We start from the raw sequence: 11,796 nt of genomic DNA on the forward strand, positions 1-11,796 counted from the left end.
GTAAATGTTACACAAACTCTCGAACGCCTGTTATACGGATTATTTGTTCTTGTTGACCTACCAATGGAAATTCGGGTTCCATTAAATCAGGGCTGGAAACTGGGATGGTGTGTGTAAATGCATGTATTTAGTTCCAGAGCACTTTCTTTTGTTTGAAGCTATTTACAACGGTTTAAGATGTTGTAACTGTCATTCCTAGCAACAATATATGTAGGAACGAATTGCCGAACTTGTAGCGTAATCATTTATCTTGTAACAAGTCCTGATAATGCGATTTCTGCTGATCTGGAGCGTAAATCTACAATTTTACTGAAGATACAGTTTCATCTCTGCATAAAAGGAACCTGATTTCTTGACCATCTGAGTGACTATAAGCTTCTCAGGACGATCTCTGCTACGTAGAATCACTTCCTTTTCATTTGTTATGGTTATTGAATGTCAAATGAGATATTTTAATATAGAGTCTTGTGCATATTTGAAAACAGTTTCAGCTTCTCTGGAATGTCGGGGACCGATAAAAGTGACGTCACATTTTACATTAACATCCGTTACTTGCAGTTGGATATATGAGGCCCTATGTGTACAAAACATATATACGTACAAGTATATATAAACTGCATATTCGCTACTACCATGCTTTCGGTAATACATGTATACATGTATATATCTACATAATCGTCCTGAAATTTTGGAAAATTAAGATTCGTTAGATATTGAGGCGGGATTTAGAAATTTTGGAATACGCTTGAGACCTGAACTTAACTGTGGGTCATAAGGGACGTTTAATTTTCTTGGTAGCTGAAAGTCGCATAACTAAGATATATTTAATCTACACGTAACTTATATACGTGTATATCCTAATATTATTATAATCCCCATTAAAATTTCAATGGGAAGGTTCATTTAACTTTTCTCTAGAGGTCCGAGTTCCCTCTGAGCGCAAGCAAACAATCATACATAAAACTTCCTTTTATTGTACAAGATATGAAATTATATATAAGTGATATCAAATGCTGTGTCGAGGCCCTTTGATTATCAGTGTCATCTGTCGGGTGTTGAAGGTTAACTGCCTCAACTGTGAGAGCAAGTATTACACATATATCATATATAAGATTATTTTCTCTCGTGACATACATTCAAATTATATATGACACTTCATTGCAGTAACAACAAAAGTAATAAGTATATTGTAACGGATTTGATGAAAGCATTGCCAGGCAACGGCTCGGTAAACACACTTCCGCTCAAGTGCAATGACGTCATCGCAAAAGTGGGTAGATATCACGTGACGTATATTTTCTGTGGACAGCAGCCAGCGCGCCAATGGACTGGCTGGTTAGCCGTCAAGTGACGTGGTTTCTGTGAAGCGTGTCCGGGCTGCGTCTACGTGAGTGAGCAGAATTCCGAAGCTGAAGCAGTTAAGCTGTAGGAGTACAGAAGAGTACAAGAAGTCAGCCTGTGAACATTTACTTGTGATTTGAAGACTTTATGTGTCCTGTAGTGTAGTGATATTGGGAGTGTGTGATTTAGTGAGACTTTTATAGTTCGTGTGTTATAAATCCGTGAAGATTAGTGGAGATAGACTGAAGATATTATCGTTGAGTGCTTTTTGGTGTGAAAATCAGGAAGAATGTGATAATTAATTGTAGTTACGACCTGTAAGTAGTCAATAAATCCAGTTATGAATCCGAACTCACTGATACACGTGACAGTCCTAATAATTATTTTATAGGCCTTCATGTAACTGTGTTATCTTGCTGCAGATTCTTAATGGTTATTCTGTATTTTCGGTTTATTGGCATCAGACGCACACGGGACTTGACGTTTCAGTGTTGTTCCAGACCTCAATGCTTTCGTTTTGCCACCGTGGCAAAGAGGACACTATATCCATATCTGATATCTCTGAACATACTTCACTTTTTTAAATGAATGATTGGAAGGAATGAAGGAAAATGAAACATGGGAGTTCTGTTCACTACTGAACTGTATAGTCCAGTTCATAAAGGGAAGATCAGAATTTCCTGTGTAGGGAAGAAAGTTATGATATGTATATCACTATTATTTATCCGCTTAAATTTCACTGTAATAAAAAACATACAGATGATAAATTTTGTGTATTTATTTAGGTACATATTTTAATGTTAAAATTAATAATTGTGAATGATATTTATGTCACTTTAATATCATGTAGATCTCAAAAGTAATATATTACTAAAGTTTTTTATTTTCACACAACAACGTGGATTTAATTATTGTAAAACAAAGCGATTGTAATCGAGTGAAAACGAGTGTCAGTTTATTACATGAACAAGAATGTAGACGTGTAAGAAATCACAAGAACACGAAAATACACGATTATACTAATGTCGAACCATTTGTAACTACACACGATTTAAATTAAAATCCACTATCACATAGTCACTCACCTAAAAAAAAAGAACACAATATAGCACACTACAACCACCATCTAGGCTACTACTTTTTACGTGTATACCTACATTATACTATTGAGGTTGGGTCTTTCTGTGGGATCCAACAGAGTAGGTATCTGCGCCATCCCCCCTCACTTAAGAAGGGAAACAGATCCCGTTTGCGAAAGGTTGTTTTCTAGTTCCTAGAACACAGGACGATGGACAAAGTCCGAAAACCCAGTAATTCTTAGTATTATACACCATCGTCAGATCTCTTTGGAATACACTTATATATATATATATACATTTTCAATTCAATTCAATTCTTTATTATTTATGTGCCATGTCAACAGCCGCAAGGCCAATTACAGACAGAGCACAGTGTAGATGAATTTAATTCCATTATACACAAACACTGTACTAATTGTAATAATAACCATAATAATTGTATAACATTACAAATATATTTTCTTATATTCACTCCTAAACATTTACACAACTTATAATCTAAGATGTTGCAAAAAAAAAAGGATCAACTTTTATGATTTAATTCAGCATGAACTTTATATATTTACTGTTTTTGTTCATACACACGTAATGATGGTCAGCAGAGACCTGAACATGTTGTGTGGTCAATATAATAAACACTGATTCAATTTCACTCGATTTCAATCGTTTTGTTATACAATAATTAATCATACGCTGTTATGTGACGGTAAAAAATTGTAACACCACATACACAACAAGATGCACAACATAAAGTTTCACTGTTGATGCAAAATTGATATTTTCGGCTCTTCCTTCTTCAGAATTCGACGTTGAATGGGTACAGCTTATGGTATTCGGCACTGAAATAAAATATGATATTTTAGCTAAACTGGGAAAAGTTAACATACATCTTAATTATGAACTCTTAAATTCATACAAGACTATATGACAACCACATTATAGTACAGTGACCAGCACTTACAAGACACAAATTCTGGCGTTCCTATTCAGGGCATCGATAGAAGCGACCTCTTGCTCACTCAATTCGAAGTTGAACACGCCGATATTCTCCTGGAGACGCCTCTTGTTAGACGACTTGGGAATTGGTACTGTACCATGTTGGATCTTTAATATAATAATAAAAATAAAACACTAAAAACATAGCAGGCAAGCACCTAACAGTGCACTAACTTACTTAATCCGTTCCTCTTATACCTTACGGTGTCGATTTTTTTTTTATTTTTTTTGCTTTTTGATCATTTTACAGATGGTAGGACTCCTTAGACTAGTGACCAGCTCGTCGCAAGGCCTCTTCTTAAACATAGGACAACACAAACACAGAATAAACGCATACACATACCAAACATGCATGCCTTTTGTAGGATTCGAACCCACGATCCCGGCTTCCGAGCGAGCGAAGACAGTACATGCCTTAGACTGCTCGGCTACCGTAACCAACATAACAGAAGACATAAATTGAAAATATATATCATTATGCCGATTTCAAATTCGTTTAAATTGGCTTTTACTTTTTATCAATTTATAGAACATTCGTAATCGTGTTGCACTGGAAAAGTAGTTTCGTGCCTTGAAGTACAGTAATATAAATGATAATCAGTTTGACATCTTAATGTTATATTATCATTGTGCAGTGTGGACATACCGTGTCAATTTAAAAAAAAAACTAGTTAAACTGGAAAGCCTGAGTGTTAACCATTCGTACCCGTACGGGTGCTAATATTAACACTGCTTATCCTCGGATTCCACTTCATATCAATGGCTCTTCCAACCAATTCTCGGGTCCGGGCCTCTTATTCAGTTCCGTAACCATTTTACACAGACGGTAGGACTCCTTGGAAGAGTGATCAGCCCATCGCAAGGCCGCTGCCTACACACAGTACAACACAAACACAGAACAAACACATACACACACCAAACATCCATCCCTTGAGGTGGATTCGAATCCATGACCTCAGCGTCCGAGAGAGCGAAGACATTTCATGCCTTAGACCACGGGTACTGTGATCGGTGTTCGGATTCTACTACCCGTTAATTTATGAATACAGAACTGATCCTGGAGACTTAAATACTCACCAGATATCTGAGAATAATTTGAGCTACACTCTTTCCATGTTTCTTGGCAATTTCTTGTAGTGTCGGATCTTTAAGAGGTGCAGGAAAATCTGCTCTAGCAATGCTGTTGGGGCTACCCAGGGGACAGTAGGCCGTTATCACAATCCCCCGCTCCTTACAGAAGGCAATCAGCTTGCTTTGGTTCAGGTATGGGTGGCACTCAACCTGAAATCATGAAGTTTGGCAGCTTATATCTGAGGTCTTCATTTCGCTTCACAAACCAGAGGATTCATGCTTTCCGTGATTTCCCTCACTTCTTCATGATAAATGCGAGAACAGTATCTTAATATACCATCGTCGCTTCATCCAGCATCCCTCCCTACTAATCACTGGTATCACTCTGCCTCTGGACACCGCATAAACTACTTTTTTACCTGGCTCTACAGCCCCCTTGGGACCTGGCCATATTCAGTTTCATGATCATTTTATACACGGTAGGACTCCTTGGACGAGTGGTCAGTTCGTCGCAAGGCCTCTACCTAAACACAGGACAATACAAACGCAAAATAAACACATACACGTATCAAACATCGATGTCTTCTGTGGGATTCGAGCCCACGATTCTGGCTTCCGAAGGAGCGAAGACAGTATATTCTTTAGACCGCTCGGCTATCGTGACCGGCACATAAACTAATACTACTGTATAAACACAAAGAACTGATCACGTACTGTGAGTTTGCGTTTTCTGTTTTCATACTTTTCCATTGGATATAGTTTATATTTGCCAATATACATTTCTTAATATACACACACCTACACTCCTTTTCTAAAAATAACTCGGTCAAAATTTGACTGTAGTAGGTTGAGTGTGGGGGAATTTTGAACTACACACGCTTTTTCACTTTAGTTTCTTTGATGCATGATTGAATACAGGGGCACACGGTAGCATAGTTGGTTGAGGCACTATGCTACAAACCGGAAGGTCGCGGGTTCGATTCTATATGAGGTCACTGGATTTTTCAGTTGACATAATCCTTCCAGCCGCACCATGGCCCTGGGGTCGACTCAGCCTCTAACAGGAATGAGTACCAGGAATCTTCCTGGGGGTAAATGTGCGGCTGGCGCATAAGGATGACAACCTCACCGCCATCTGTGAGCCAGTTGTCTAGAAAATATGTGAGCCTCGACGTCTGACAACCCTATGGTCCTCCACAGCCTGTTACAGGGACAGCTTTACCTTTTTTACCGTAACTGAATACATGGGTAACTTTACCTTATAATTAGTGTATTACCTGGTTGACAACTGGTTTGATGGTAGCAATGTCCAGCACTCGCTGTATCTGTTCACTGTTGAAGTTTGACAGACCAATGCTCTTGGTAAGACCTGACTTCACACACTCCTCCATCTCCTTCCATGTGTCCACATAGTCCACATCGCTAGGTATCAATTGGCCGTTTTCGTCTTTTGGCATCAGAACTTCTCCTTCCTATAAACAAAACCGAGGGCCCGTTCTTTATTGACTGTGTAATATGACGTAATACAATTATCGTGTTCCTGGACATTATCCATCGTCTTATTTTTATTTAAAATACACAGCGCTTTGGAGACTGGATTCTGTCTCCGTCTTCAGGTGGATTCTGCTTACTTCAAGCAACCTTATTATTCCTAATATATTGATATTATGATGTAATTTTCATTGCCACTTCTGTATTGAGACGGTCATACGGGTTTCAAAAATATTTCAATATATAAAATTCTGAGGTAGAGCACTAGGCATTATTCTAAATACGCCTACGACTCTGAGGATGAGGCATTGCACATTAACACAGACTGTATTTTGGAAATTGTGCATATGTGTTGTCAGTAAATATATAAGAAATGTATGTAATATATGCGGTACATTATGTACTTTCGTATAGGTAAAACAGTGAGCTGTAAAAGGAGTAGAACACACAAGAAAACCAACAGAATTTTACATGAGATTATTAACTAATATTAAAATCACTTCACTCCTTTTTTTCTATTATTTTCAAGTAAGAACTTGTGTATCTTCATATATGTATATTCGTCACGCAAACCCCACATATATGACAATATTATGAATTTGAGATTTCTTTGTGTTGCCTTGTCCTTACAGAAATTTTATGAGTATGGCTGTAACTTGATTCAGTAACTGAAACTCCATCACTTTCTGGCCTAAGCGGTCAGCAATTAAAGTGACCTCTTTGTATCAACTTTACCTTAAATGCAAATGGCCAGTGCATGAGATACAGGTCCAGGTACTTGAGTCCCAGGTCTGCCAGCGTTTTCCTTAAACCTTGTTGTACCAGTTCGGGCTTATGATATGTGTTCCACAGCTGCAAAGGGTACGGAATATAATGTATTCATCCTTATATAATTTCACGTATTTATTTCTTTCAAAAGCTTATTACACTTCTTAAAGTTGATACAATTATTTTAAAATGTTTGAACAGCCCATTGCTTTGCGAACATGCTAGACGACTTGGCCGATCACAGTGGCCTCGCAACGTAAGGAATGAACTGTTTCGCCCTCTCAACATGGGTTCGGATCCCACTAGAGGCACGGATGGTTGTGTGCAGCTACTGGCCTTGCGACGGGCTGATCCCCAGTCCAAAGAGTCCTACGGACTGTGTAAGAAAATGAAGAAACAGGAAATCGGTCAAGGCCGAAAAAAGGCTGTAGAGCGAGAAAGACAGAAGGAAAGAGACCACTAGGAAGTCCAAGACGTTGGTGGGTGGACGATAATAAAATGAATCTTAAGGAGTTACGTTGGGATGGTACGGACTGAATGATCTGGCTCAGGATAGAGACCGATAGAGGGCTCTTGTGAACACGGAAACGAACCTTCGGGTTCCATAAAATGCTGGTAAGTTGCTGAGTAACTTCACAATTGGCGGCTCCTAAAGAAGGGCTCAGCTCCAAGAGCGAGTGAGTGAGAATATCTGTCACTAATGCAACTCATTAATAGTCACTTTACTTTCTGTTCACAACAAGTTTCGGCCATGCACGGCCATCATGAGATGTCTACCACTGCTGGACTGCTCGGTATATCACAATTTCACATTTTTTGACTTCTTTTTACTTTTCTTTCTCATGGAGCTGAGCCCTTCTGGAGAAGCCGCCAATTCTGCAGCTACTCAAGAATTTCCCAGCGTTTTACGGAACCCGAAGGTTCATTACCGTGCTCACAGAAGCCCTCCACTGGTCCCTATCCTGAGCCAGATCTATCCAATCCATACCATCCTATCTCCCTAAGAATCATTCTAATATTGTCCACCCACCTACGCCTTGGTCTTCCCTGTGGTCTCTATTTCACATCAGAATTAAGAATTGAAATAGACCAACCCTAATTAGTTACTATAGGATTCTGACGATGGTGTATAATACACTGATATGTTGGGATTTTGGACTTCATCCATCGTCCTGGTTTTTAAGATAACAAATAAAAACACGACGTTTCGGAAACTGGATCTGTTTCCGTCCTCAGGTGAAGGAAAACANTTTTCTTTCTCATGGAGCTGAGCCCTTCTGGAGAAGCCGCCAATTCTGCAGCTACTCAAGAATTTCCCAGCGTTTTACGGAACCCGAAGGTTCATTACCGTGCTCACAGAAGCCCTCCACTGGTCCCTATCCTGAGCCAGATCTATCCAATCCATACCATCCTATCTCCCTAAGAATCATTCTAATATTGTCCACCCACCTACGCCTTGGTCTTCCCTGTGGTCTCTATTTCACATCAGAATTAAGAATTGAAATAGACCAACCCTAATTAATTTTAACAAAGTTTAGCAAAGTGGTAGGCACCTGATGATGGCCGTGTACCGTCGAAACATGTGAATGAGGAAGTAAACTGACTATGAGTATTAGTGACGGATATATATTATATGAAATAAATGAAATATTAGATTATCGTATTCTTGTGATCTTACCTGGTCGTCGTGTCTTGTTCTTCCAGCTGGAAATTTCGAAGTGAAACAATTACTAGAAACATGACGTTCATGCCGACGGAGGCCGAATGCCTTAGACGGCAGAGCGACGGGCAGGGGCAAGACATCCTTCTAATCTCCTTGGGGTCCATACCGGCTCTGGGATCCATCCAGCGTCCTACCCAATGGGTATGACAATTTTATACTCACCTTACTGGTGACAAAAATGTCCTCTCTCTTAATGACGCCCTCCGCGATTTTGGCATTGATTGCTGCTCCAACTTCCTTTTCGTTTTCGTATACCATTGCTCCATCAATGTGGCGATACCCCACGTCGATAGCATCTTTCACGACTTGCTCTACCTCGCCTTCTTTACCAGCCTGCCAGATATTAATACAGTCAGTCAGCTGATGTGACGCATAAACACGTCATTATGGAAATAACAGAATTTGTTTTCTAGCAGTGTACTTGTAATACGTAATTTGTTCATAAATCCATGCATACGTACTACAAGATGCATGCGTATTGTCACGTGTTTATTGTCGTGACTAATAATAAAGCGGGGTTTGAATGGATGATTGAATTTATTTATCACTTCTTTACAATTAAGGGGCACGCGGTAGTGTAGTTAGTTGAGGCACTATGCTACAAAGCGGAAGGTCACGAATTCGAGTCCCGATGAAGTGAATTTTTCAATTTACCTAATCCTCCCAGCCACACTATGGCCCTGGGATTGACTCAGCATCTAACAGAAATAAATACCAGGCCTATTGTACCAGCTGCAGATGATAGGTGAGGGTGATTGTGGAGCAGTTGGTGGAATGAAGATTGGCAGGGGAAACCGAAGTACTCGGAGAAAACCTGCTCCAGCGCCACTTTGTCCACCGCAAATCCCACTTGATCAGACCCGGGGTCGAACCCGGGCCGCCGCGGTGGGAAACCAGCGACTAACCGCTTGAGCTATGGCGCGGCCTCATTTACATATAACTTTTAATATAAGATATGCCGTAGGTCTTGAGTTATCAGCGATTACGTAAGAGGTTCCACCAATGTTACACATTTCGTTAGTTATGTAACGAATTCTGTTTCTAACGGTTTCATTCCATTTGTACCCTCGCAAATTAACTTTATCAACGTTAAAAAAATTGCTATAGTGTCGCACTGCATTGGCCTAACTGAATTCAGCATATGCAAATAACATCACTAAAGGAGTAGGAATAGCAGGTCACGGTAGCCGAGCGGTCTAAGGCATGCACTGTCTTCGCTCGCTTGGAAACCGGGATCGTGGGTTCGAATCCCACTCAGGGCATGGATGTTTAGTTTGTGTGTGTGCGTTCTTCTGTGTTTGTGTACAGGTAGAGGCCTTGCGACGAGCTGATCACCCGCCCAAGGAGTCCTACCGAATGTGTAAGATCTAGAAAATGCGAAGTGAACGGAGAAGTTCATAAAGGTAGGCCTAGACCCACTGGGGCTGTAGTGCCAAGGGAAAAAAAAAAGGAGTACAAATAGCTCAGCGGTATAGCGATGGGCTACGGGCAGCACTTCTTCCCCGAGAGTAGAGCGCCAGGGGCTGGAAGCTGACCCTTCACCTCGAACTAATGCCGAGGACAAGAATTGTGGAGCTGTACCTTAACTCCCTACATAATTAAGCACAGGGACAACTTTTTATTTTTACCCAACTGTACTGAATTGGTTAGAACAAATGAGAATTAAAATAAATCTCGCCATAAGAAACTTCACAGCAACTTCTTTCAGATTTGTACATATGTCCCATGAAGAATGGAACTATTTTACAAGTTACAAATGTAATTATTCAAAATACGGGAAACATTTGAAAGTCTGTCTAATATGCTTGACCGCCTCTGTGGTACAGTGATCAGAGATCCTGGCTACAGATTCAGAGGTCCCGTGCTTGATTCCCGGCGCTACCAGATTTTCTGAGCAATAGTGGGTCTGGAACGGGGTCCACTCAGCCTCGTGAGGATAATTGAGGAGCTATTTCAAGGAAATAGCAGCTCCGGTCTAGAAAACCGAGATAAACGGCCGTGGAGATCTGTTGCGCTGACCATGTGACACCCTCCATCCACAATAGTTGCCACTAACTTCGCCAACAGCGGCGGTCGCTGTCAGTATAGTTCGCTTACGGACTACAGGCCACGGAATTTGTTTTTTGTTTGTCTCTTCTGCTTTTTAGGCACTTTGTGCTTCTTTATTGAAATAGAAAAGAACAGTTATTTTTCCAAAAATTGATCACTAAAAGGAACGTTTCTTATACATATTACCATTTTGTCTACGATGGACGCTTTGACAGATAGAGAATAATTTCTGGATGCCCCTGTACCTAATTTTCGGACTACAATAAATAATTATCCCTGGGTTGTCATTAACAAATATACTGCGACGAAAAGTTTGGGAGAAAGTATGTGGACGCTTGGGCGGTCATTCGGCGTGCTTATGCCGAAGAAATCTGCACTACCAGTTTGAGGACCAGTTGTATTTTTTATCGTGGTTACTTAAGTTTCCCATGTTAGGTGGGCCCCTTGTCACCACGGCATGGGGCATCCTAAGATTGCGGACGGAGGAGACGCCCTCCAGTTTTGGATGGAAACCGCGAATATATTGAATAAGCAGTCGCGGACAGCCGTCAAGGGGTGGTCCTCCAATTTGAGGGTTGGGCGTGGGGCGTAACTGCAAACTTGGCGGCTCCTCCAGAGGGGCTCAGGTCCATGAGTAAGTAAGTAAGGTTACTTAAGTTTAGAGACTCTCAGGTTGATGCCTGTGGTTTTGACTGCAAAAAATGTTTCGTTCTCATGGTGACGTGCGTGTCGTACGTTCCGGGATGGGGAAACAGAGTTACTTTGACTGTAACCCATGCGTGTGACGTAAAAAATATTACACTTCCGGGATTGTCTCGCCAAGACCAACATTTTTTATATTTATTTTTTTTTCTACGACGTGCCGTTTCGACAAAGAATGGTAGGACGAACAGATATGCACAGAGTGTGAAAGTACGTTTGGCTATGTAACCGTACGTCCCTCGTCAAAATTATATAATTAAGGGTATGAACTATTTATGCCTTGTTTAATACCGTGAGAGACGCTCCATCGGCGAGGTACCATCCCCGGACCGTCTAAGTGTAAATCCGCGATTGTCCTCCTTAGGCTGAGGGTGCCACTATTGTCCCTAATGTCGCCAGTTTACTCCCAGTACCATAAACCCATGAACTGACCGTGTGCGAGACCGGCCAGGAGGGGTCTTGCTTGCCTTGAAGACCTAAAAAACTTTACGGGCTTCTCCAAAATACGAATATAGGTCAGATGCCGGGCTCGACCCGTGGCTTTCTCTTTTTATGTTTCTATTTTTCGTTTTTTTT

The 11,796-nt window shown here is 40.8% G+C and overlaps 1 protein-coding gene across 2 annotated transcripts in view; it reads right to left on the bottom strand.

The window, feature by feature from the left end:
* Positions 1 to 2,730: 2,730 nt before the first annotated feature.
* The window catches only part of LOC111869434 (1,5-anhydro-D-fructose reductase), a 12,763-nt gene continuing 3,697 nt past the window's right edge, over positions 2,731 to 11,796 (bottom strand). The window contains exons 2-7 of one of the 2 annotated variants that reach the window (XM_023860965.2): positions 8,632 to 8,802; positions 6,714 to 6,830; positions 5,765 to 5,959; positions 4,494 to 4,697; positions 3,382 to 3,524; positions 2,731 to 3,259 (exon numbers count right to left, since the gene is read on the bottom strand). In XM_023860965.2, coding sequence (XP_023716733.1) covers positions 3,217 to 3,259; positions 3,382 to 3,524; positions 4,494 to 4,697; positions 5,765 to 5,959; positions 6,714 to 6,830; positions 8,632 to 8,802 — 873 coding nt within the window. In that variant the 3' untranslated portion in view covers positions 2,731 to 3,216. The remainder of the gene's footprint in view (positions 3,260 to 3,381; positions 3,525 to 4,493; positions 4,698 to 5,764; positions 5,960 to 6,713; positions 6,831 to 8,631; positions 8,803 to 11,796) is intronic. The other variant, XM_033753420.1, reaches the window with a different exon arrangement.

This window comes from Cryptotermes secundus, unplaced genomic scaffold (genome assembly GCF_002891405.2).
Source record: "Cryptotermes secundus unplaced genomic scaffold, Csec_1.0 scaffold813, whole genome shotgun sequence".
Taxonomy (NCBI): domain Eukaryota; kingdom Metazoa; phylum Arthropoda; class Insecta; order Blattodea; family Kalotermitidae; genus Cryptotermes; species Cryptotermes secundus.